The sequence below is a fragment of the Rhinoderma darwinii genome, chromosome 1 (genome assembly GCF_050947455.1).
Source record: "Rhinoderma darwinii isolate aRhiDar2 chromosome 1, aRhiDar2.hap1, whole genome shotgun sequence".
NCBI classification, from domain to species: Eukaryota; Metazoa; Chordata; class Amphibia; order Anura; family Rhinodermatidae; genus Rhinoderma; species Rhinoderma darwinii.
The window spans coordinates 68,166,479-68,192,361 of record NC_134687.1 but is presented as its reverse complement, the minus strand read 5'-3'; the positions used below and the strand labels follow the sequence as shown (position 1 = coordinate 68,192,361).

The window sequence follows — 25,883 nt, the reverse complement described above, 5'->3', positions numbered from 1 at the left end:
TCGCTGCTGAGAGAGATATACTAGTGTCTGGTGGAACAGGAAGAAGAGAAAACTCCTCCCACAGGAAACAGACCACTCTGCAAGGGGATTGGAAGCCAAGACCATGTGACAAGAGCCCACCCTGTGACCAATGAGAAGCAGAGGAAGCCGGAGACGGAAGGAAAGGGGGACCCAGACAACAGCCCAGTACAGCAATATAGAAACAAACAGCCCCTGCCACAGCAAAAAACACAGCATTCCAGGGGGGACATCAAAGGGGGCGGGGGGGTCAGATGCTAAGACGTCCGAGGTGGAAAACGTAGCACTTACCCATCTGGCGTCTTCGGGAGAACGCCTGGTCACCCCTTCGCTGGTCTCTCTATATAGTGGGTTTATCGGAAATTCTGCAGCAACTGGGGGCTGGGTGACTTAAAAGGAGGGGAAAATACTCCACCCAGTGCCTGTAGGGAGATGCAACTAATTTGGCGTACATGCTGACGACCCCCCTGCAATGTGAAACTGAAACTGTATGCAGGTCATGCCCGCCTCCTACGGACACTAGGCTAAAACGGAGTAGCTTGGTGTAACAGAAGGTATAGCCCACTGGATGGAGCCAACAATTTTTAATTTTTTTCCTAGTATCAGCCTCCTAGTGGCAGGGGCATATACCCAAAATGGCAGTTTTTCATGCATATGACTGTCCATGTTGCGTCAGTGTGGTTTCTTTGTGTCATTCGTTTTTCTCGTCCGTGTTTGTCTTCTGAAAGTGCTTCCTGGTTTTACTTTTTTTTCCCTGTATTACTTTAGCAACTGATGCCTGAAAAGCATACAGCACACAGATGTTGTCCATGTGCTGTCCCTTTTTTCCAGGAATACATAGACTTCAATGGGTGGACCAGAACATGACGTGCAAAAAATATGGATGTGTGAATAGTCCCATTGAATTGGTCAGTGTGCGGTCAGTTATTTAAACGGACAGCACACGGACATGAAATGCATTTGTGTGAATAAGATGTTTTAAAAAAACAAAAACAATGGTTTTATATACTATATAACAGTTTATTGTTAAGACGATAAGTATTCTTAGAAAACTGCTACGTATATACAGAACAGCAACTTTATAGTTTGAAATTATTTTTAATACAAAAAAGTACCAGCAATTTTAGAATGTAAGCGGGCGTTGGAAATGTATCGGCACAGGTAGGGAGCTGCTTGCTTTAATGTAAACAACTAAGTGCTTAGCCGCCTCCGGAGCAGACATTCAGTGAATACATACATGTCCGGAAAGCAAATCTCTTCCAGCAGCAAATGCAAATTAGTACATTTGTAAGAAGCAATATATTTGAATTACACAAAAATAAAGGCAACATTCGCTGACCCTTACACATTACCACTGGTGCCGGGTTCAGGGAAAGATTAGGTAGTCTATAGAACTGAACCTTATGTGGTATGGAATGTTCCATGGCTACAGCAGAGATTGGACCTTTAGAATACAGTACTTGTACAGTTTGCAGACCAGATTAGAGAGAGATTGCATAGCCACTACGTCAGCCACTACGTCATCCACCACGTCAGTTCTTCTTCATGCTGTGCAGCGGTTCCACCAGTTTATTATGTACATGCATTAAACCTAGGAAGAGAACAGAAATAAGAGTTCTCGTTTTACCAAGGCTTCCGTCACGCACATTCTTTCTACATTAGTGAATATGTCTTAATCCTTTGAGAGAGAAATAAGAAGCGGTTATTATTATAGACTAGATACAGTGATAAGATAAAGAAATAGGTGTATCTTTGGAAAAGAAAACCACAATTTTTCCTATAAACAACCGATTGCTAAGATATAATAACCTAGCCATCTGCCCGAACAACTAAATTATTCTGTAAAATAATATATATGAGCACAGATCTGTGTATCTAACCACTGCCCTTCATTACACACTAACTGCCGAGACCCCCGCCACTACCCAGTCCAAGAATGGAAGATATGGAAAAAGTCGCGTGTTTCATGAGTAATACCATTCATTTATTTATCCTCACCTTTAAAATACTTTACAGTTTTAACTCGAAGTTCTAATGTAGCATCTTCATCACAGACAAATATAGTACGAGGATGTTGCTGGAAAGCAGAGACTGTCCACATATGATTCACACCTTCCTCTATAGCTTTGTATAAAGCAAATGCTTTGTGTGCTCCAGTAATAAGGATCATCACCTGTCACCAAAAGGAAATATATAAAACAACTTAAAAGGAGACATCCGGGATTAGTAAAAAGGGTTTGACTTGTTTCCCCAAAACGGCAACACACGTGTACATAGGCTGGTTCTGGTATTGCAGCTCATTCTGATTCACTTCATTTGGTATGAGCTGCGATACAAGACACAGCCCATAGGCAAAAGTGATGAGGTTTCTTGAAAAAAAACAAAAAATAAAAAATAAAAAAAAAAACTTTTTTTGAACCTCAGACAACCTCTTTAAAGAGCATTTTCACACTCCGATACACATCTCTAACACAAGATCACACGTTGGGACATTTCAGTCACCAATTGTAGGGGTGTAACCCTTATTATTTTAGGATATATTCTCTACTGGACCTTTTTTGCGTTTTTCATGCCATTTTTCAGTAACTTTTACTCTAAAGTCAATGTGCCTAAGGGTCAGCATTTGTCTGAATAAGTCTAAAGGCTGGAAATGCAATGAGGGCTCTGACCAATCAGATTCAGCAGAATCGGTCCGTTGATATTATTGACCAATCAGCTGCTCAAACCTGCACTCTAAGAGAGCCGGACAAGGGTAGAACCTCAAATAAATATTCAGCAGCAGCCATTTTGTTAAGATACATAAATAAAATTCAGGACAGATGCAGAGTAAGTTACTGGAAGAAAAACACGATAACATAGTGCAAAATGGACTTGTCATATTCACTAAAAACTGCTCCAAAAGGTAAACAGAGAATTTTGGGAAAGACTCCTTTACATTAGCCTTAACCCCTTAATGACCAGCCTATTTTAGACCTTTAATGACCAAGCCATTTTTTACGTTTTTCCATCGTCTCATTCTAAGAGCTATAACTTTTTTATTTTTGCGTCGACACTGCTGTATAAGGTCTTGTTTTTTGCGGGACAAGTTGTAATTTTTAATAGCACCATTTTGGGTACATAGAATTTATTAATTAACTTTTATTAACTTTTTTTTGGGGGGAGGGGAATAGAAAAAAAACTTGCAATTTCGCCACACTTTTTTGTGTCCTAAATTTACACCGTTTACCGTGTGGTATAAATAACACAATAACCTTATTCAGTGGGTTTCTGCGATTGCAACGATACCAATTTTTTTATCGTTTTTGTATGTTTTACTACTTTTGCACAGTAAAAACGCTTTTTTCAAAATTATTTGTTTTTGTGTCTCCATATTTGAAGAATGTATGAGGGCTTTTTTTTTTTTGCTAGACGACTTGTCGTTTTTAAATCGGTACCATTTTGGAGTAGATGCGACTTTTTATCAAATTTTTTTAAGGCTGGATTCAAAGAAAACAGCAATTTTTGAACGTTTTTTACCACGTTCACCGTGCGGGTTAAATGATGTAATAGCTTTATAGTCGGGGTTGTTACGGATGCAGTGAAACCAAATATGTGTAACTTTTTTTACTTTATTTTGTTTGTTAATAATAAGGCTATGTTCACACGGGGTATTTTGGGGGAGGAATATCTGCCTCAAAATTCCGTTTGGAACTTTGAGGCAGATATTCCTCTCCCTGCACGCCGTTTTTCGCGGCAATTATCGCGCCGTTTTTCGCCCGCGGCCATTGAGCGCCGCAGGCATAAAACAGCGAGAAATACGCTTTCTCCTGCCTCCCATTGAAGTCAATGGGAGGTCAGAGGCGGAAGCGCCCGAAGATAGGGCAGGTCGCTTCTTTTTCCCGCGAGGCAGTTTTACTGCTCGCGGGAAAAAGACGCCGACGCCTCCCATTGAAATTTCAATGGGAGGCGTTCTCGGGCCGCTTCTGCCGAGTTTTGCGACGCGGTTTCCGCGTCAAAAAACTCGGCAAAATACCCCGTGTGAACATAGCCTTAAGCAGTTTTTAAGGGAGAAAAGTGGGTTTTTTATTTTTTTTTCCACTTTTTATTAAACTTAGGGGACTTCACTATGCGATTTATAATACACTGCAATACTTCTGTGTAAAACGGACAGGCATCTGCTAGGTCATGCCAGAGGCATTTACTGCAGGCAGACCTGGTGCTTTTATTAGGCCCCCGACTGCCATCGGAGACACAGACACTCGGCGAACTTATCGCCGGGTGTCGGTGGGAGAGAGAGGGAGCTCCCTCCCTCTATCCAAAACCACTCAGATGCGGTGCTTGCTATTGAGCGCCGCATCTGAGGGGTTAAACGGGTGAGATCGATACGAATATCGATCTCACCCGTTCAAGCAGGTATGACCCCAGCTACCTCTGGAAGATGAGCAGGGAGATTTAACGGCTCCCTGCTCTGTTTATTTATTCCGATGCAGCGCCGTAAAAAGGCCTATGCATCGGAATAAAACCGTTATTGGCCGCCGTAAAAACACTATGGGGCGGTCACTAACGAGTTAAAGCAGCATGCAAGTACACAACCCTTTGCACTCAGCTTTTGGCTTCCACCCTGGCACAATCAACGCAACCATGTATTACAAGGCTGACCGTTCATCTGGGGAATATGTGTCTGCACCCAGTTGATCCCCAGGGTGGCTTCAATCTAAGAAAAGTGTGGTCCAAATATCGAATACCTGAGGATTTTCCACCTTTTGACATCATATAATTTTAGGTCCAAAATTCTAATGCAGAGCTCCAAATCTAATTTTATGGCTGCCTGGAGGCACCACTAGGAGCACAGGAACTCACTGCATACGTTTTTATTATGGAGTTCAATGGATAACCACATGCTCCCTCTAGTGGTGGGAGCAGACAGCCAGAAAGTTATGTTTTAAATCTATAAAGGGGATTTAAAGACCTGCATCAGAAAATTTAGCTCCGACCGCCATCAAAATACACAGTCAAGTCACATTATTATGACCGCCTCCTACTTTGGACGTCGGCAGCGCGTAGCCCATGAAGGCAGTGATGTCTCGTGGGCTGGCTTGGTGTGTATATAAGGTGTGCGATAGGCTGTCTGAACACATATCACTCGTTGTTGCCATGGGTAAAAGGGGCGATTTTTCAGAGTTGCAAAAAGGGAAGATTATTGACTTTTGGGCCAAGGGTGGCAGTATTTCTCAAACAGCGCAGTTTGTGAACTATTCGCGTGCTGCTGTGGTGAAAGTGTATCGTGAGTGAACAAATGGCACCATTGGGAATGACCAACGTGGAAACCGCGGAGCACCACGTGCCATTCATGTGAGGGGTGAACATCGGCTACGAAGGTGCGCGATGGCCAAAGGACACGCTACAGTGAAGCAGCCGACCATGAAAATCAACCAGGGGGCTACCAGACGTGTGTCTAAAACAACAGTTCAGCGAACCCTACTGCTGTTTGTCTTCTCTGGGACAGATGGAATCTTCCAGCAAAACAATGCGACATGTCACACGGCTAGAAATGTCCGACAGTGGTTGAAAGAGCACAACCAAGACTTCCAAGTACTTCCCTGGCCCCCTAATTCGCCAAATTTTAACCCATTTGAGCATCTGTGGGACCACCTCGATCGTCTTGCTCGCTCTTTGGATCCTCCACCATGCACCCTCCAGCAAATGTGGGATGCACTGCAGTCAGCATGGCTCCAGATACCTGAGACAACCTACCAGTACCTTATTGATCACTCCCAGCCCGTCTAGGTGCTGTCCGTGCTGCACACAGCAATTACTCTGGATATTGGCTGCTGCTCATAATGTGACTCGACTGTATTAACCCCTTTAGGACACAGCCAATTTTAATTTTATCACTTTCGTTTTTCCTCCCAGTCTTTCAAAAGCCATAATTTTATTTTTTCATCGACAGAGCCGTAGGAGGGCTTTTTTTTTTCTTTTTGCGGGAAAAGTTGTAGTTTTTCATGGCACCATTTAATGTACAGCATAATGTACTGGGAAACTGAAAAAAATATTATTTGTGGGGTAAAATAGGCAAAGAAACTGTGATTACGCCATTTTTTTGGGGGTTTTGATTTTTACGGCGTCAATCAGGCGCAAGTCTATGTTTTTTTTTATGTTGTACCATTTTCATAAAGACGATTTGCTAAAAAAAATTTGCTTTGTGTTGACACATTCTGAGAGCTATAACTTTTATTTTTCCATCGATTGAGCGATGCGAGGCTTACTTTTTGCAGAGCAAGATGGTACCGTTTTGGGGTACATGCAACTTTTTGATCACTTATTTATTTTATTTGGGGAGCTAGGATGACCGAAAAACAGCAATTGGGTGTTTTAATTTTTCTTTTTTTACGGCGTTCACCCAATTGGTTAAATACAGTTATTTTGAAATAGTTATCACTTTTACGGATGCGTCGATACCAGTTATGTTAACTTTTTTTAACATTACTTTAGGAAAAAACGTTACTTTTAATATTTTCTTGAACACTAAAAAAAACTTTTACAGTTTAAGTTTTTTGTTTTTTTTTATTAGTTCCCCTAGGGGACTTAAACCAGAGGTCATTGGATCGCTTGAACTATATATTGCAATACTAATGTATTGCAGTATATCGTGTTTCTTACAGTCTTCTTTAAAAGGCTTCATAGAAGTACAAAGATGGCAGAACTGGGGGTATTTATTAGGTCCCCGGGCTGCCATGACGACCGTCAGCCCCCCGCTATCGGGTTGGGTCGGTGGGGGGTGATGGTAAGTCAGAGGGGGCCACCCCCTCAAACAAACGCTTTAGATGCCACGGTCGCATGAATAATAAAAGTATATCTTTAACACCCATTAGTATCATCTGCTTGGTACAACCTTCCACCATGTTACAGAATCCATAGAATAAAATGGGAAATCCAAGGCACCAGAACTCCTCATCATTTATTCTATCATGTCAAAAATAGGCAATGTAATAAACAAAGTTTGATGAGAATTTCCAGGTCCTTGGATTTGCCGTTTCGTCTTTAAGTAAAGTACTGACATAAACGCGTAGCTACCTCTTTGGCGTCCATTACAGTCCCCACTCCAACGGTTAATGCCATGGTTGGGACTTTGGAAAGATCACCATCAAAATATTTGGCATTTGCCAAAATAGTGTCCATTGCTAATGTCTTGAGTCTTGTTCTCGATACCAAACTGGAACCCGGCTCATTGAAGGCAATATGACCATCTGGACCAATACCTACAAAAAGCAGAGAACAAAAAAAATGTACTTATTTTTAAACATTTTGTAACCAGTGTATAATTCGAAATTTGTTGTCAATATTGTAATAGCGTTATAGTGTTTAAAGCAAACCTCCAGTAAGCGCCGGGCGATATTGCCTAAAAATAAAATCTCAAATCGGTTTCAAACTTGAGAACGTTACTCGATTTTTAAACTCTATTTGTTTGTTTTTGCTAAACTAAAAAAATACCACGACCCCAATATTTTACATAAGGGAAATGCAGGCACAGCAATTTATTATTATATGCGGATCATCAAAATTGTCCCTCAGGTTCTACGTGTAATCACTCACACTTGTGAAAAGGGACAATTCTGATAAATACACTGCTCAACAAAACGCTTAAGCATTACCGTATAACCCAAGTCTATTAAACTTCAGGGATATCCATCTGTCCAGTTAGGAAGCATAAGCGATTGTGAATCCATTTCACCTACTTTGGTGCAAAGGAAAAGGACATTACATGCACTGGAGGGGCATCAGCAAAACAATCCCCAAAAAATGGAATAGTTTTGCAGGTGGTGGCCACATCACTGCAGACAAGTCACATACTCCATTGCCAGTCAAGAATATCAAATCCAGTGTTCTTATTTGCCCAGCTAACTGCCCTGAGCTTTGTGATCAGCTCCTGCCTTATCCCTGTACTTGCCCTAGACCAAGTTTGCACACTTACTCTTGAGCGCAGCTATGTTTGCTCACGCGTAGAAGGGAGGCACAGTTCTGACACCGTGTAGGCTCCGCTGTGCAGCTGATCAGGAGGGTGAAGAGGTCGGGATGTGCAGCCACGAGAGAAGATGACGCTGGACAGGCTGGGTATACGGGAGACGTAAGTGTGGAGTGCCTGCCAGACTTGCTGCTTTGCCTCTTGCTGCAATGCTGCCGAGGGGGTTGGGCTAGTATTGATTTCACGATTTTGATCACAATCATGCGTCTTTGAAATGGCGCATCAAATTCTATTAAAATCGCCCATTACACCCTCCAGTAAAAGAAAACTTCACAATGCTCTTAGATCCTCATGTAAAGTGCCTTTTTTAGACCTCTAAATTCAATAACAGGAAGTTGTTATAATGGTCTGCCACGTTACAGATACACAGAAGCTACAGCCCGCTCATAGTCACTATCTGTAGGCCAGCTAGCTGACATTACACTTGCCACTTCTTTTTCCTCCTCTGTAATTACACTTCTAAAGTCACACACCAGAGATTTCCTGCCTGGATCAGTGCCAATGCTGCTGTAATCACAGGATTTTATAACACACACACACACACACACACACACACACACACACACACACACACACTAATTCTCTGATTGGGTAAAATACACAATTTTAGCCCACTCCATCCATCCATCCATCTATCTATCTATCTATCTAGCATCTGACATTAGCAGGGAGAAAGTAAAGAGCTGCAGAAATTCAAGTTTCCTCCTACTCTGCCCCATATTGAAATGAATGTGTTGTGCAGCCTGTACATACATGAAGCTAATAAAACCTAGAGAAAGTCATGTAAAATTAAACTTAACCAGTAATAGATGACAAACTATTCAAACAACATTCTTTGTAAGCTTTTCAGAATATTGAACTTCACCATAATGGAGATTTAGGAAAAGTAAAGAAGCATCCCAAAGCAACCTGGAGTATGCTTTTATTTTCCCAATCTGCAGAAACGTTACAATGACTCATTTTTTCCAATACGGGACTGGTGCAGCTTCCTGCCAGGCCACTACCAGTATATACAGTGCCTTGTGAAAGCATTCCCCCCCCCCCCACCTTCCTTGGTGTTTTCCCTTTTTTATTGCATTACAACCCTGAATTAAAATAGATTTTTGGGGGATTTGTAGCATTTGATTTACACATCATGCCTACTACTTTGAAGGTGCAAAATATTTTATTACTGTGACAAAATCAATAATTAAGACAAAAAACTGAGATATTTAATGTGCATAACTATTCACCCCCTGAAATACTTAGTGGAGATTCTTTTGTTCATTCTTCCAAGCAAGATTACATCAACTCCTTCAGGTTAGATGGTCGTGTTGTGTCCGGCCGTCTTCACGTCATGCCACAGATTCTCAATTGTAATGAGGTCGGGGCTTTGACTAGGCCTTTCCAAGACATTTATATGTTTCCCATTAAACCTCTCCAGTGTAGCTGTACCAGTATGTTTGGGGTCATTGTCCCCAGGAAAGTGAATCTAGATCCCAGTCTCAAATTTCTGGCAGACTGAAAAGAATTGTCCTGTATTAACTGCCGTCCATCTTTCCTTCAATCCTGACCAGTTTTCCAGTCTCTGCCCCCACATAATGATGCTGCCACCACCATGCTTCGCTGTGGAAATGGTGTTCTCGGGATCATGGGAAGTGTTGGGCTTGTGCCATACTTAGTGGTGTTGCACACTCGGGGGCCATTCAGAACAGGTGTACTTATACTGACATGTGACACTTCGATTGCACACAGGGACCTTATTCTTGTAATTATGTCACTTTTGAAGTCCATTGGTTTGACCAGACCTTATTTAGGATTGGTTTTCACGTCACGGTCAAACAATGCTTTTTTGCAGATTTGCAGAAAAGGTGCTATTTTCGCCAAGTCGCGGAAAAACTGTGAGGTTTTGCCACGATTTATGGCAAAAAAACAACAACAATTTTTCCTGCAACGTGTGAACCCAACTGTTACAGGAGAATATTGTTCCCATCCAGACACTCTGTCTTATGACCACATAAAATATACCTGGTAAATAGATATAGTATATACTGATATTATTCAGTGGTGTTCACCCTTTGAGGTGGCAGTATGCTCAGAAGACATTTGGTCATAGATTCTTATCTACTGCCTTATTAGGATTACAATGGACCTCAGTACAGGAAGGAGCCATTGTAAACTGGATGTAGAGACAGCTGAGCATACTGGGAATAGATTTACCTATACTGTACAGATGCACATTGGAAGGTGTATGGGTGGTCATAAGGCGGAGTCAATGGAATGGGTGGGTTCAACCCAGGGATAGGAACATATAGGTCATGGGAAGCTGTTGGTGCTGGCTCTTTCCTGCCAGCCCTGGACGCTCAGCACTTAACATCAGGAGCAAGCTAAGTTATATTATATGTGTGCTTTCTGTGTATGTATATAAGTATAATTATATTACAGCAGACTTTATATGTGTACATAGAGATATTCTAGGAATCTTATGTGGATTATAGATGAGTAGATATTTATATGCTATTTATGCATGAGTCTCTATATGTACATGTACTAATGGTCAGGCGCTGTATGTGGCTTTGGTTATAGTGGTAGTACCAGGAGACCGTATAAGGTTGGGACCTGGATTTATATTATATATACATACACATTACTAGTCACATGTGCAAAGTGTTCAGGGAAGGTAGGAAGAGAGGCCGCTGTGTGTGGTTGTGTTGTCTATGTAATGTATTGTATCTTGATGTAGTGTATATTGGTTTGTCACGTCTATGTTATGAGTAAAGTATTTTTATATATTTAAGTATCTGCGAGGGTTGTATGTTACTCCTGTGGTGTGTGAAGGACTGGAGTGTGTGCACATTGTGAACAATACAAAGTAAGCGGACTATATAGGAAACAGAGGTAACGGACTAGGAACGGAGAAAAGGGAGATAATACAGATAGTCATTTGCCCCCTTTAACACCAACCATAGGGGTTTCATAGCAAAGTTGGTGAATACATATGCCCTTACAATGTTTCAGTTCTTAGTGATCTTTTTTAAACAAGGTATTTTTTTTCTTTCATTCCACTGTGACAATTTGGACTATTTTGTCCGGTCCATTACATAAAAACAAATTTAAAGTCCATTTCAATTCCAGGTTGTTTTGCAACAAAACATGAAAAACACCAAGCGGGCGTGATTACATTCGCAAGGCAGTGTATAAACAAACCCCAACACCATTGTTTTCTACAAAATACCCTCGAAATGATGTACGGAGCAGAATACTGGAAAATTGTCAATCATTATGCCTTGTGTGCACTACGATATACAATCTTCTTCCAATGGTAACTTTTATTTATGTCATATTAACCCCTTCACAAAAAGTGTTTTTTTTTATCCTAAATGACCCGGCACTTTTTAATAAATAAGCCCATATGGCGTTTTAATGACCCTAACTTTTTTATTTGTTGGGCTACCAAAATAACGATTGCGTCAATTATTTCATGCCACACACGGCTATTTTTCATACCTTTTTTTAATCCCAATATTTTTATTCTTTTTTAAGTTTTAGGCCTCATGCACACGACCGTAAAAACTCCCGTTATTACGGGTCGTAATTACGACCCGTAATAACGGGCTCATAGACTTCTATTGGCGACGGGTGCCTTCCCGTTTTCTCACGGGAAGGTGCCCGTGCCGATGGAAAAGGTAGAACATGTCCTATTTCAGGCCGTAATAACGGCACGGACAGTCCATAGAAGTCTATGGAGCTCTCGTAATGACGGGTGGCTACATGTGTGCACCCGTCATTACGGCAGCGTTGCTAAGCTACGTCAGTAAATAGTCACTGTCCAGGGAGCTGAAAGAGTTAACTGATCGGCAGTAACTCTTTCAGCACCCTGGACAGTGTCTACCGATCAGAATAAACCTGTAAAAAATAAAAATAAAAGACGTTCATACTTACCGACAACTTCCTGCTTCCTCCAGTCCGGTCTCCCGCCCGTTGCCTTGGTGACGCGTCGCTCTCGACATCCGGCCCGACGTCCTGGATGACGTTTCAGGCCATGTGACCGCTGCAGCCAATCACAGGTCAATCACAGGCTGCAGCGGTCACATGGACTGCCGCGTCATCCAGGGATGTCGGGCTGGATGTGAAGAGAGGGAGGCGTCACTAAGACAACTGCCGGGTAAGTATGAATTTCTTTAACTTTTATTACAGAAAGGGCTGTCCCTTCTCTCTATCCTGCACTGATAGAGAGAAGGGGCTGCCGATTAGTGCAGTGCTACTTTGCCGCCAAAAACGTGCCCGTAAATACGGGTGGAATACGGGTGACACCGGACTCATATTTACGGGCACGGGTTCGTAAATACTGGTGCAAAACGGGTCGAATACGTGTGACACCGGACCCGTATTTACGCCAGTATTTACGGGTGGGAAAAAATACGGTCGTGTGCATGAGGACTTACTCGGTGAATTGTACTAAAAGAACAAAAACATTGTTGTTTTTCATATTTACAGTTGTTTATTTTTTTAGATTTGCAAATTGATACTAAAATAAGGCATTCAAATGGCTTTTGGTCATTTTGATATACAATATGTATTATGACTGTTTAGGTTGGTGCGGGTTGTGTATGATTTTTACAGTTACTGGGGAACAGAATCCCCCCTGGTGACATTTGTAACTGGGGGGCACCAGGCTATCACATGATTGCCAGGTCCAATAGAGGCGCTGTGTAAGCTCAATTACAGAAGACAAAAGTGGTAATAAACACCATCTGCCTTCTCTTTAGGTTGGCCCGACACCCGACCTACTCCTGCTAAAGTGCAAGAGCATTAAACCCGGGCCATACATTTACAATTGGGGATGGTCCTTAACAGGTTTGCTTCTCAGTGCCTGTGAAAGTTGTGCAGCGGCCTAACATCTGCGTCAGCTGCTGAACCAATGACCCTAGAGGCCAATTGATAAGTGGCAGCAACGGAGGTCACGTCACTTTAAGGTGCCAGAATATCGCTGGAGCCCAGTTATATGTATGATGGAATATGCATTTCTTATAGATACATCATAGATTTACACAGGGGCAGACACCGGCAACACACAAAAGTAGCAGTGGGCCCCCTTCCCTGCTGGGCCCCTGTGCAGCTGAACAGGTTGCACATATGGGAAAGCCACCATTGAATTTAACATCATGATCGTTTCCCTATACTAATTTATATACCATATACCTCCAACAAACAGCTCAATGCCGCCAGCTTCTTTGATTTTTCTCTCAAATTCCTCACATTCAGCTTGCAGGTCGGCAGCATTCCCATCCAGGATGTGAGCGTTATTGGGATCTATATCTACGTGCTTGAAGAAATTATTCCACATGTACGAATGATAGCTCTCAGGGTGGTCTCTTGGTAACCCTAATAAAAGAGCAAATGCAACATAAAATAACAAAACAAGGTGGTTACATCATACAGGAATGTATTTCAATCTATGAAGACATTGAAATACTATATATTCAGTTTACACTTGTTTTTTTATAAAGTATATAGTGATCTTTGTGGAACTCTACCTTGAAAAGCTAGAATGACAACTACAGGTCACTGTGATCACCGCAGGTGACTATGTAGTAAGGTTGCCAAAGTAAACATCATAAAAAAAGAAGGCTTCAGGAAAAGCTGCAGATATCTTACAGCAGTGATTTCCAAACTTAAAGGGATTTTCCAGTCCGTAAAAATCGATGGCCTAGCCTGAAGGATAGGCCATCGACAACTGATCACTCGGGGTCCGACTGCTGGGACTCCCTCCGATCAAGGTTGTAATACGAGCGCTGTGGCCCCTTCAAAACAGTTGATCGGAGGGGGTCCCGGCAGTTGGACCCTGAGCGATCATCTATTGATGGTCTATCCTGAGGATAGGCCATAAATTTTTAGGGACTGGAATACCCCTTTAAAGTTTTACTCCCAGGAAACTCCTACTCCCATTCTCACCAGAAACTTGGTGAAGGGGGAGGTAAAGAATTGTAGAATTCTTCTTGCCCAGTGGTATTTTCTGCCCCAGATTTGTTGTCTGCTTTGCCAAGTATCTATGGGCAGGCTGGATTCATTCCTAACTCTAATGTAAAAGTGACAGTTCCTGCTTCTGAGGAACCCCTGACCAGGTCCCGAGGAACACCCAGAGAACCAAGCATATTTGAAGTATCAACAAGGCTAAGTTCACACTACCATTGTCTTCCGTTTAGGTCTCTTCCGTCAGAGGAAGAGATGCCCGAAAATCCAAACAGAAAGCATCGCTTCTGTTTGAATTACCATTGATTTTAATGGTAATTCTTTTGTTTCAGTTGGATTCCGTTTGCCTCCGTTCACTAGGTTGTTTTTTTTTAATGGAAGCAAAATTGCAATCTGCAGCACTTTTGCTTCCGTGAAAAAAAACGGAAACCTAGCGAACGGAGGCAAACGGAATCCAATTGAAACAAAAGAATTACCATTGAAATGAATGGTAATTCAAACAGAAGCAATGCTTTCTGTTTGGATTTTCGGTCATCTCTTCCGCTGAAGGAAGAGACCTAAAGAGGAGACAACGGTAGTGTGAACTTAGCCTTAAAAAACCCTACTGGCAGAAAAAGATAGAATAAAAAAAAAAAAGTGGTTTAGTCATTTAAACAAAACAAAAAAATCTTAAAAGAGGTATTCCGGTTACACCCTATCCGTTTATGAGAACCTCGAAGTTGCTCGAACCCCTCGTTTGAACCGAGCGGCAGGTCGCTCATGCGCACTGCCGCTCCGTTAATTTTCTAAGGGTGCGCCGGATATAGCCCAGTGCAGTTTTCGCCTCTTTCCGGCGCTGCCATAGAGAATGAATGGAGCGGCAGTGCGCATGAGCGACCTGCCGCTCGGTTCAAACTTGGGGTTCGGGCAACTTTGGGCTTCCCGTTCTCGTAAACGGTGGTGGTCCGAGATGTCGGACACCCACCGATCAGCAAGTTACCCCTTACCCTATGGAGAGGTGGTAACTTCTTGTAAACGGAATACCCCTTTAAATACTGGCTGCATTCTGAGAATTTAAAGTGTGCACGATAGCAAAAACTTACTATTTTTTTTAACGCATCACTAAGCAACTGTATTCATAAAAAATGAGAACCCCTTTAAACAGATATAACAGCTAAGCTTTCATATTGTATAATCATGTTTTAGTCTCAACATAAATTTTGAAATCAATGACATGCTTTAGGGCTCATGCACACGGCTGTATAGGATATGTCTCCGTACATACGGCATACTAAGGAGCCCTACAGCCTTCGTGCACTGGTGTACAGCCTCCGTACACACAGCTCGGCCATATTCATTAGGCCTTACTGTGGCCAGGTGCTAAGGAAAGGAAACGTAAAGATGTGATGTGGCAATTTTTACCTAATTTCTTTGTTATGGTGCCAACCAGATTAGACTAAACTCCAAAAATCTAAAAGCCGACCGTTCTTCACGGACAGTCGAAACTTGCATTTAGTTGAATGGTTTAATAAAAATAATAAAAATAGACGCATGTCCATCTAGTTTAACCGTAGACATAGAGGTTTGATCCAAAGACCCCTTTGCAATTGCAGCCAATTTTGCCTCAGAGTTAAATAAAATTATTTTCTGACCCCACACGGTAGTCAGAGAGATTCCTTGGATCAATTTTACCACTTTATTAATTATAACGTTCCATACCATGAGATAAATTCGGCGGTTACTCACACAATAAAGTATTTCTGTCATTGTATTTGCCATGACTAACTCTTGGGTTAGGACATTGCAAAGTTTGACGGCTTTAACTGTAAAGAACCCTTTTCCTATAATGATGATTGAACCGGCTTTTCTCCACATGTAAAGGATGTCCCCTAGTTCTTTATAAAAGGTCTTGAAACAAAGAATTAATGTGCCCGTTTTTTAATGTCCTGTCTGGCTTCCAAGGAGAACAGTTTTTCCAGCCTCGTATAAGAGAACCCCAATCATATTTCTCAATCTAGTTGCCTTGCCTATTACTTACCATTACTAGCTCTCCTATATCCTATGAGCCATACAAAAATACAATGGAAGTTCCTGTCGAGGAACAGCCCAAGGACAAGAGTGGCGTTGTTAAAAACATCCTTGAAAAAATGGTTAAGAGCTCATAAACATTCCACCAGTGCGTGTGCGCATATAGCAATATTAGGCTCTGTTCACAGCTGCGTCAAGGCTTTCTCTGTTACAGGAGCAGGAAAACAAAAAACCAGAGCGGATTGCATAGTTTATGCCGGCAAAACAACGGACACCTTGACGGAAGCCCGATGGAACCCATTATAGTCAATGAGTTCTATCAGGCGCCATTTATTTTTGTCATGCGACGGATTCGGTATATCCAGTTTTTCTTTGTTTTGCTCCTATGACAGAGAAAAGCAATGGAAAGTCTCGAAGCAGATGTGAACAGAGCCTAAATTAACATAACAACTCACCTACATATTCATCCATATTAAAGGTCTTCACATGTTTAAATGAAAGGTCACCGCGTTTGTGATACTCAATAAGCTTTTTGTAACATCCTGATGGCGTGCTGCCTGTTAAAAAAAAAAATAAAAATAATATCAAAAATTTTAATGAATGGCACTGGAAGAACTGGCTATGTAATAGAGCTGACCATGATAGTAGTGGTGATAAGAATTTAAGACTATGAAAGCTTAAGAAGTCCAGTCCACTATTAGGGTATGTTCACACGGCGGGGGTCCGTAACGGCTGAAATTACGGGGATGTTTCAGCCTGAAAACATCCCCGTAATTTCAGCCGTACCGGCATGTGCAGGCGCTTGAACGCCGCGTCGATTACGGCCGTAATTAGCGCTGCTATTCATTGGAGTCAATGAATAACGGCTCTAATTACGGCCAAAGAAGTGACAGGTCACTTCTTTGACGCGGGCGTCTATTTACGCGCCGTCATTTGACAGCGGCGCGTAAATATACGCCTCGTGTGAACAGACAAACGTCTGCCCATTGCTTTCAATGGGCAGATGTTTGTCAGCGCTATTGAGGCGCTATTTTCGGGCGTAATTCGGGGCAAAAACGCCCGATTTACGTCCGTAAATAGGCCGTGTGAACATACCCTTAGTGTTTCTCTGCTCAGGCTCAACGAGGGGGGTCCTGAGCGAAGACTTCTTTATGGTTGTTCACAGGCCCCCTAATATGGATAGGGGTTACACAACAAAGTTTCCCATTGTATTTATACAGACTAGGGCTGTCACGTTAGGCCTCATGCACACGACCGTAGCCATGGAGTGACAGCCGCGAGCCGCCCGCAAATCGCAGGCCGTGCACATGGCCGCGGACATTGTTTTCAATGAGCCCGGACTGCAGAACATTCTTTCTGCGGTCCAGGCCACGGTCGTGTGCATGGCCCCATAGGAATGAATGGGGCCGCAATTCTCCCGTGGATTTTCGGGGGAATTGCGGCCGTAAAAGCACGTTCGTGTGCATGAGGTCTTACCAGAATTTAGATACCGATACTTTGTGTAGTATTGCGATCCTCGATACCAAAACGATACTTTTCAAACAATAAAAAAAACAAAAACATAGTTCTTCCATTTTCAGACGTGAGGCGCGAGGTGTGATGAAATTTGAACCTCCAAGAGCCTCACATTAAATTAACCCCATCATGCTTTTCAGTCATAATGGACAACATTGGGTTGATGTGTGAGGTACATGATGGGGTTACTTAGTATTAATGTGAGGCACATGGAGGTTAAAAATTCTTTTTTACAGCATATACATCATAATTGACGCTATAAATTTGTTGTGCAGGTTATTGAGGTCGCGACAATACCGAATATGTATATTCTATGTATTGAGACTTTTATTTTAATGTTTATTGTAAATAATGTGAGTATTTTTTGACATTTTTAATTTTAACATTAATTTTTTTTACGGTTTTATTTTTAAACTTCAATGTACTGGCGTATATCTATATACTGATAGTACACAGGCATATATCTATTTGCCAGTACATTAGCCTGTGTACTGATAGTACACAGGCAGTTGTTAGGACATACCTAAGGATGGAGACATACCTAAGGTTAGGACATACCTAATGGACCCTGGGCTGCCTGCCCATATATGGTATGCGTCACAGGGATTCCCTGTGACGCGATCCAAGGGGCATCCCCCCCTTCTCATTTTCCCCGGGAATGCTGTGGTCAGCGTTGATCGCAGCATTCAAGGGAATAGCAGCAGAGATGAGAGGTTTCTCTGATCTCCGCCAATAGAGCGGGGCTGCAGGTGTGTAATGTAAGACCCACCTTGTTCTGGGTCTTCAGTGCCGGCGCTCATTAGTGAAGCGCTGGCCAAATCACATCATGCTGACCGCGCGCGCACACTTGTCAGGGGCGGGGCAATGGCTGTATTATACAGAGCCTGCCCACATTAATGTGTTACAATACTAAGCTGTGCGACAGCACAGCTTAGTATCGAAATACATGAATTATCGGTATTGAACCGTTTGAGAGTGCACAGCATCGAAATAGTATTGATATTTCGATGCATCGTGCAACCCTAAGGACGGTGATTTCCAATTATTTTTATTACCACTGGGGAACCCCTACCACACTCCTACCTCAGAAAAGCTTAGTGTAAGGGCTGGTAGGCCATTCTATAGTGATACATTATGGACAAGATGTTTCACCTGCCACCATGCCAAGCATGTCTGGGCAGGCTGAAGTGCTGTAGGTCATGCCTATTGTAAAAGTGACAGCTTTCTTCCAGATCTCTGGATAAGAATTAATCAATAATACACTACCTGTGGGCAGTCCAAGTGTAAAGTAATTGTCTGGTCCAGGATTAAACCTGATGATACGATTACATATATATTTTGCTGCCCACTCACTGGCAAGGGCATAGTCATCAAGAATTACCAGCCTCATGATCGTGACGAAAAATTCTGTTCCGACAGCATATGGCTAACAATCTGCAGAGAGGAGATACATAAGGTTTAAACAAAATCAAGAAAAACTCAAATTTAGTCTTTACAATGGGAAGGAATCTAATGTACGTGTGAAAATGGTGTAGTGTGGGGGGTGGAAACATTGTGTCTTGGACATAATAGATAAGAGCTGCTACAGTGTAGAAATCATACTGCCACCATGAATACAGGGAGCATAAGCTCTGTGCCGACATTAAGACAGCAAAGAATGCTGGGAGATTTCAGCTCTGAAGCATACGGAATTCTGAATGCGGCTCTAGGACTATAAGACCAGCTGTAAAAATGACAAAGTTGCTCAACCGTTTAATCCCTTTCCGTCTCGGATAATTTCTGGATTTTTATTTTTTCCTCCCCACCTTCCAAAAGCGATAACTTTTTTATTTGTCTGTCGATAAAGCCATATGAGGGCTTGTTTTTTGCGGGACGACTTTTAGTTTGTCACGGCACCATTTATTGTACCATATAATGTATTGGGAACCTGGAAAAAAAAATATTTGTGGGGTGGAAGAGGAAAAAAAAACTGTGATTCTTTTGAGGGGTTTCGTTTTTTACGGTTTTCACCATACAGTAAAAACGGCATGTTACGTTTATTCTATCAGTCTATACGATTACAGCGATACCAAATTGATATAGTTTTTTTTTTATGTTTTACTACTTTTACAAGGAGGAAACCAATTGTTAAAAATAAAATTTGTGTTTTGTCGCCACATTCTGAAAGCCATAACTTTTTATTTTTCCGGCGATTGAGCGATACTAGGGCTTATTTTTTGGGAGGCGAGCTGAAGTTTCTATTGATACCATTTTGGGCAACATGAGACTTTTTTTTTTGTGGGATATGAAGTGTCCAAAAAACAGCAATTCTGGCATTTATTTTTCTTACGGCGTTCACCGTGCGGGTTAAATAACTATATTTTGTAATAATCCGGACTTTTACGGATGTGGCGACACTAATTTTGTTTATTTTTACATTACTTTAGAGGAAAAATTGAGGTTTTTTGAACTTTTAATATTTTTTTCTTTACACTACTAAAAACTTTACCAAACTTTTTTTCACACATTTCATTAGCCCCCCCAGGGGACTTGAACCAGCGATTCTTGGATCGCTGGTACAATACACTGCGATACTGACGTATTGCAGTATATTGTCATTTTTACAGGCTCCTGTTAAGCCGTGCCAGAGACGCGGCTTAACAGGAGATGAAGAAATGCAGCTCTGGGGGTTCCTCATTAGGCCCCTGGGCTGCCATGACAACCATTGGCACCCCCCGATCGAATTGCTGGGGGGGGGCCGATGAGCCGTCAGAGAGGGGCGTCCCCTGTTAGTAACGTCTTACATGCTGCCATCGTGCTTTCAATATTTATTTTTATATACTTTACTTTGAGATAGTTGTTTTGTATCGTGCATAAAGAGCAGCTGTATCTAACACGGAGACCTGAATCTGTCAGGATACAAAGCAGCTGTATCTCAAAATATTTAGAAAGTTGCACAAAACACACCGACACACATTTTTATTATTAAAAAAAATAATAATAATATATCGTACTATTTCAAAGGTGTACATTGCCTTTGAGTAAATGATGTCCAAATATACGGTAAACTGTAACATTGTGTTCAAAGGTGGAAATACACTTTACAATGGTTTTTAAACCCCCTTAAAATTGTATTTTAAGTTGTGAGAGAAGGAAAAACGGTGTCTTGTTCCTGAAGTCACAGCCGTGTCCTCCATCCTCATGGGAACGGTGCTCATTTTGGAAAGTCAGCATATTAGAATTTTTGTTTTTAACATTTGATGAGGTTTGACATTTTTTTAGGGGGCAGAAATCTACTACTGAAATGTCAAATTGACTGCAGAGGTTAGAAAGTGATCACAGGTTACGGTCTATATTTGTTCAGAGTTCTATATACATCGGGAGGTAGCCCAGTAAACACACCCCAGCTTTAACTAATAGAGGGAGCCCCAAGTGGAAAGGGGGGGGGGTATGTATGTTATACGACAACCCCTTTAAGGATGACTGCTGAACATGATGTAGCAGAGGTGAACGGTTTGTTTGTGCACCACAGATGAACAGCTATGCGCAAATGTAAACCTTAATAACAATTTTTTTCCAAGTAAACAGCAGGGAGACAGCATATCAGGCTCATGGGGGTCACAGTGGCTGCCGACAGCACAGGTCAGACTGACACTTCTCGCTCACGCAGTCAAGTTTTCATATTTGGCTGGAGGTGTGCGGGCAAATTGTTAAACTACAGATTGATTCGAAAAATGGAAAGTTGTGTATAGTCACAGCTCTAGTGTCACAACCCCATGTACACATCACCTCCATACTATATGTGGCCACAAGCACAGGAGAATTTACATTCAGCCTCCACTCATGTACAAGACTAAATAAAATATCTTTTAGAAGTCCTAAAAGTTTACTTCATAGCGACATGTCAGAAGTTTTGATCAGTGGGGTCGGAGCACCGAGACCCGCAGCGATCGCTAGAACGAAGCAGCCGAAACGCTCAGATGAACGCTGAGCTGCTTCGTCTCGGATTGGCTTTTTTTGGAGAGCCGATGCAGCGGTGTACGGGCCCATAGACTTTCTGTTGAGTCCATACACCGCTACATCGGCTTTCAAAGAAAAGCCGATCAGTAACCAAGCGGCTGGGTGCTCACCTGAGCGTTTCAGCCTCTTCGTTCTAGCGATCGGTGCGGGTCTCGGTGCTCGGACCCCCACCAATCAAAACATCCGACATGTCGCTATGACACGTCATTAGTTTGTTGAAGGTTTAGTTGCCCTTTAATAGCATTTTCAACTTTCTTGTATATATCCAAAACTTGCAGATAATTAAACTTCTGACAGGTGAAAGGCGAATACAATAACTGTATCCAGTCTAGATATCGCGTTAAACACATCAGCAGCACAAATCTCTCCCCTCTTCGGTTTGCTACAATGTACCAGTGCAGGTAAAACGTTTGATAGTGATTACTGGCAAAAGGTGAACTGTTCCATTGTGGATCTGTCACCATGGATACAATGATAATCGATACAGGTTCTGCTCATCAGGTCACATTTGCTTAATTAGAAGCATCTAAATGTAGCAACTACAACCCCAGGGTCAGATAAGTAAACACATCCATTACAAGCCAGGCTGTCCCTCTCACTACAAGCCGCTGACCAGACTATGCACCCCGGAACTTACAGCTATCACTCCCCCCCGTAATGTCCAGCCTGACAACCCACCAACTTGCTTGTCAGTCTCCCTCTTCCGCAGTTCCACCATCTACTAGGACCTTTGATGATGTCATCACCATATGATCAGTCACGTGCAGGGGAGGGGCCAGGCAATGGGCTGTCCTGCCTTAGATGTGCTTGATTGGTTCATGTGACTTCCCCACTGTCCGTTTACCATGTTCCATTAAATGAAATCTATCTGAATAATGTAGCAGAGCTGTGAGTGTAACGTGAAGTAGAGCTCTATGTGATATGCAGGAGAGTTGAAGCATGTATTACAAATGCATGCGTTTTTGTAATTTTAAGGGTATGTTCACACGACAGCGTCCGTCACGGCTGAAATTACGGGGATGTTTTCAGGAGAAAACATCCCCGTAATTTCAGCCGTAACGGCATGTGCAGGCGCTTGAACGCCGCGTACATTACGGACGTAGTTGGCGCTGCTTTTCATTGGAGTCAATGAATAACGGCTCCAATTACGCCCCAAGAAGTGACAGGTCACTTCTTTGACGCTGGCGTCTATTTACGCGCCGTCATTTGACAGCGGCGCGTAAATATACGCCTCGTGTGAACTGACAAACGTCTGCCCATTGCTTTCAATGGGCAGATGTTTGTCAACGCTATGCTATTGAGGCGCATTTTTCGGACGTAATTCGGGGCAAAAACGCCCGAATTACGTCCGTAATTAGTGTGTGTGAACATACCCTAATACCTAAGAAATATCTTGTTGTGTGGGGGGGGGGGGGACGCAGCCAAATAACTAGGCCTCATTCACACACAGATTTTTTTTTCTGTCAATTTGAAATGCATTCTAAAAACACTGGCGTTATTAAATGTAACATGGGTATGGTGTTTTTGGTGGCATTTTCTATTTGGTGTCATTTTGTACCTGCTCTTTTTTCTGGCATTTTTGAAGTCCTACAGAGAAGCTTATGGTAAAAATGCCTGAAAAAAAAAGTCTTATCCAGAGTATGCTGCGTTTGTAAAAGAAACGCCACTGACCACAAAAGCGGCATAAGCAAAAGTGCAGTTGCGTGTTGTGCATTTTATATTTTACTATGGACTTTTATGGAACATCTGGCTGCACTAAAGAACAAAAACACAGCAAAATGGTGTGTGTGTGTGTGTGTGTGTGTGTGTGTGTGTGTGTGTGTGTGTGTGTGTGTGTGTGTGTGTGTGTGTGTGTGTGTGTGTGTGTGTGTGTGTGTGTGTGTGTGTGTGTGTGTGTGTGTGTGTGTGTGTGTGTGTGTGTGTGTGTGTGTGTGTGTGTGTGTGAATTCAGCCCAAAAGCAGGTTTCAGGTGGACATAATACGGCTGCATTCAAGACCACTTTTTTTTCTGAATTAACAATGTTCATAGACGTATGATATAAATCGAGGTGGAGCTCTTCTTTAAATCACATGTAAACCAGACTTAATGACAACAACTATATTTTGTTGGTAATTTCTTGAAATGAGAATACAGTAATCAAAAAAACATTTTTGAAAAACATTGAAGTGGAGCAGTTGACCATAGCAGCCAATCAGATTTTAGGTTTTATGTTTCAAAGGGCCTTTTACAAATGTAAGAAGTAATTTCATTGGTTGCTATGGGCAACTGCTTTACTTTTCCTTTTCACCATTTTTAATGACTCTCCCCCTTAGGGTATGTTCACACACACTAATTACGGATGTAATGCGGACGTTTTTGCCCCGAATTACGTCCGAAAAATGCGGCTTGAAAGCGTTGACAAACATCGGCCCATTGAAAGCAATGGGCTGACGTTTGTCTGTTCACACGAGGCGTATATTTACGCGCCGCTGTCAAATTACGGCGCGTAAATAGACGCCCGCGTCAAAGAAGTGACCTGTCACTTCTTGGGGCGTAATTGGAGCCGTTATTCATTGACTCCAGTGAAAAGCAGCGCCAATTACGTCCGTAATGGACGCGGCGTTCAAGCGCCTGCACATGCCGTTACGGCTGAAATTACGGGGATGTTTTCTCCTGAAAACATCCCCGTAATTTCAGCCGTTACGGACGCTGTCGTGTGAACATACCCTAAGGGTATGTGCACACGATGAGAGGCTTTTACGTCTGAAAAGACAGACTGTTTTCAGGAGAAAACAGCTGCGTCGTTTCAGACGTAAAAGCTCCTCCTCGCACTATGCGAGGCGTCTTTGACGCCCGGAATCTTGAGCTGCTCTTCATTGAGTTCAATGAAGAACGGCTCAAATTACGTTGCAAAGAAGTGTCCTGCACTTCTTTGCCGAGGCATTAAATTTACGCGTCGTAGTTTGACAGCTGTCAAACGACGACGCGTAAATGACAGGTTGTCTGCACAGTACGTCGGCAAACGAATTCAAATGAATGGGCAGATGTTTGCCGACGTATTGTAGCCCTATTTTCAGACGTAAAAGGAGGCATAATACGCCTCGTTTACGTCTGAAAATAGGTCGTGTGAACCCAGCCTGACAGTTTATAATACGTTACACTACCTAGGTAGTGTAATGTATTATAGCAGCGATCAGTGCTGCCAGTCTTCAAGTATAAAAGTAAAAAAAAAAGTCATAAAAATGTTTTATAAAAGTGTAAAAACAAGTTATAAGTTACAAAAACAAAAAATGCTTTTTTCCTATGATAAGACTTTTATTATAGGACAAAAATGAAAACGTTAAAAAACGTACACATATTTGGCATCACCGCGTTCGTAACGACCCAAACTATAAAACTATAATATTATTTTTCCCGCACGGTGAACACCGAAAAAAAAATAATTAAAAGACAATGTCAGAATCACTATTTTTTTGGTCATCATCCCTCCCAAAATATAGACTAAAAAGTGATCGAAAAGTCGCATGTACCCCAAAATAGTACCAATAAAAACTACAACCCGTCCCGCAAAAAACAAGCCCTTACACAGCTTTTTTGACTGAAAAATAAAAAAGTTACGGCTCTCAGAATATGGTGACACGAAAAATAAATAATTTTATCAAAAAGTGATTTTATTGCGCAAACGCTGCAAAACATAAAAAGACTATATACATATGGTATCGCCGTCATCGTACCGACCCGCAGTATAAAGTAAAATGTAATTTATAGCGCACGGTGAACATTAAAAAAAAAAGACAAAAAACATTGTCAGAATTTAAGTTTTTTTGTGACTTTGCTTGCCAAAAGAATCGAATAAAAAGTGATAAAAAAAAATCACATGTGGGGGCGTGGCTTGGCTGCCGGACTGGATGGTCGCGTGAAGACCTAGCTCCGTGCTGCCTTACCGTTCACAAGCGACGTACAAGCAACTACGACCTCTCCTGCAATCCGCAGTTGATCTACCGGAGGGGGACACCCGCCAAGCATGCCCAGACAAAAGAAGTCGGTGAGTAGACCAGCGAAAATGCTGGATTTCTACTTTCCCCACGACCGCCAAGCGGCCCAAAATGGCGCCGACCCCGACGCTCACACAGGCGCGCTCACCTCAATGCCGGGATCCCTGCAGATTAGATCTCCACTTCGCCGAAGTAGCTCTGTCCCGGCGCTGTTACCTAGAACGCAGACAGACTATCCACACTCACAGAGTGCAGCTCTAATGCCAACGAGGGGGATAAAAGGGATGACAGCACCCAGAGGCCGCCATTTTAAAGACCACACACATGGTCCCTCGCCTTCCTCACCTCCTTCACCAGGATATGGGAGCCCTGCTAATCGGTCTAAACGGGACTTTCATAATGCCCCAACTCCTCA

At 42.3% G+C, this 25,883-nt stretch overlaps 1 protein-coding gene across 1 annotated transcript; it reads right to left on the bottom strand.

The window, feature by feature from the left end:
* Positions 1-1,017: 1,017 nt before the first annotated feature.
* GNPDA2 (glucosamine-6-phosphate deaminase 2) lies at positions 1,018-22,271 on the bottom strand. Its single transcript, XM_075849600.1, has 7 exons — positions 22,172-22,271; positions 18,761-18,928; positions 16,435-16,536; positions 13,202-13,384; positions 7,072-7,256; positions 2,017-2,191; positions 1,018-1,609 (listed from the first exon to the last, which is right to left on the bottom strand). The coding sequence occupies exons 2-7, from the start codon at positions 18,882-18,884 to the stop codon at positions 1,551-1,553; spliced, it is 828 nt and encodes a 275-aa protein (XP_075705715.1). The 5' UTR covers positions 18,885-18,928; positions 22,172-22,271; the 3' UTR covers positions 1,018-1,550.
* Between the last annotated feature and the right edge of the window lie 3,612 nt (positions 22,272-25,883).

Bases quoted from the DNA above. Each gene is read 5' to 3' on its own strand.
- GNPDA2 (XM_075849600.1), bottom strand. From the start codon at position 18,884: ATGAGGCTGGTAATTCTTGATGACTATGCCCTTGCCAGTGAGTGGGCA. The intron at 16,537-18,760 runs GTAGTGTATTAT...TTTTTTTAACAG, and splicing joins TACACTTGGACTGCCCACAG to GCAGCACGCCATCAGGATGT. The intron at 7,257-13,201 runs GTATATGGTATA...TGCTTTTTGTAG, and splicing joins CATTGAGCTGTTTGTTGGAG to GTATTGGTCCAGATGGTCAT.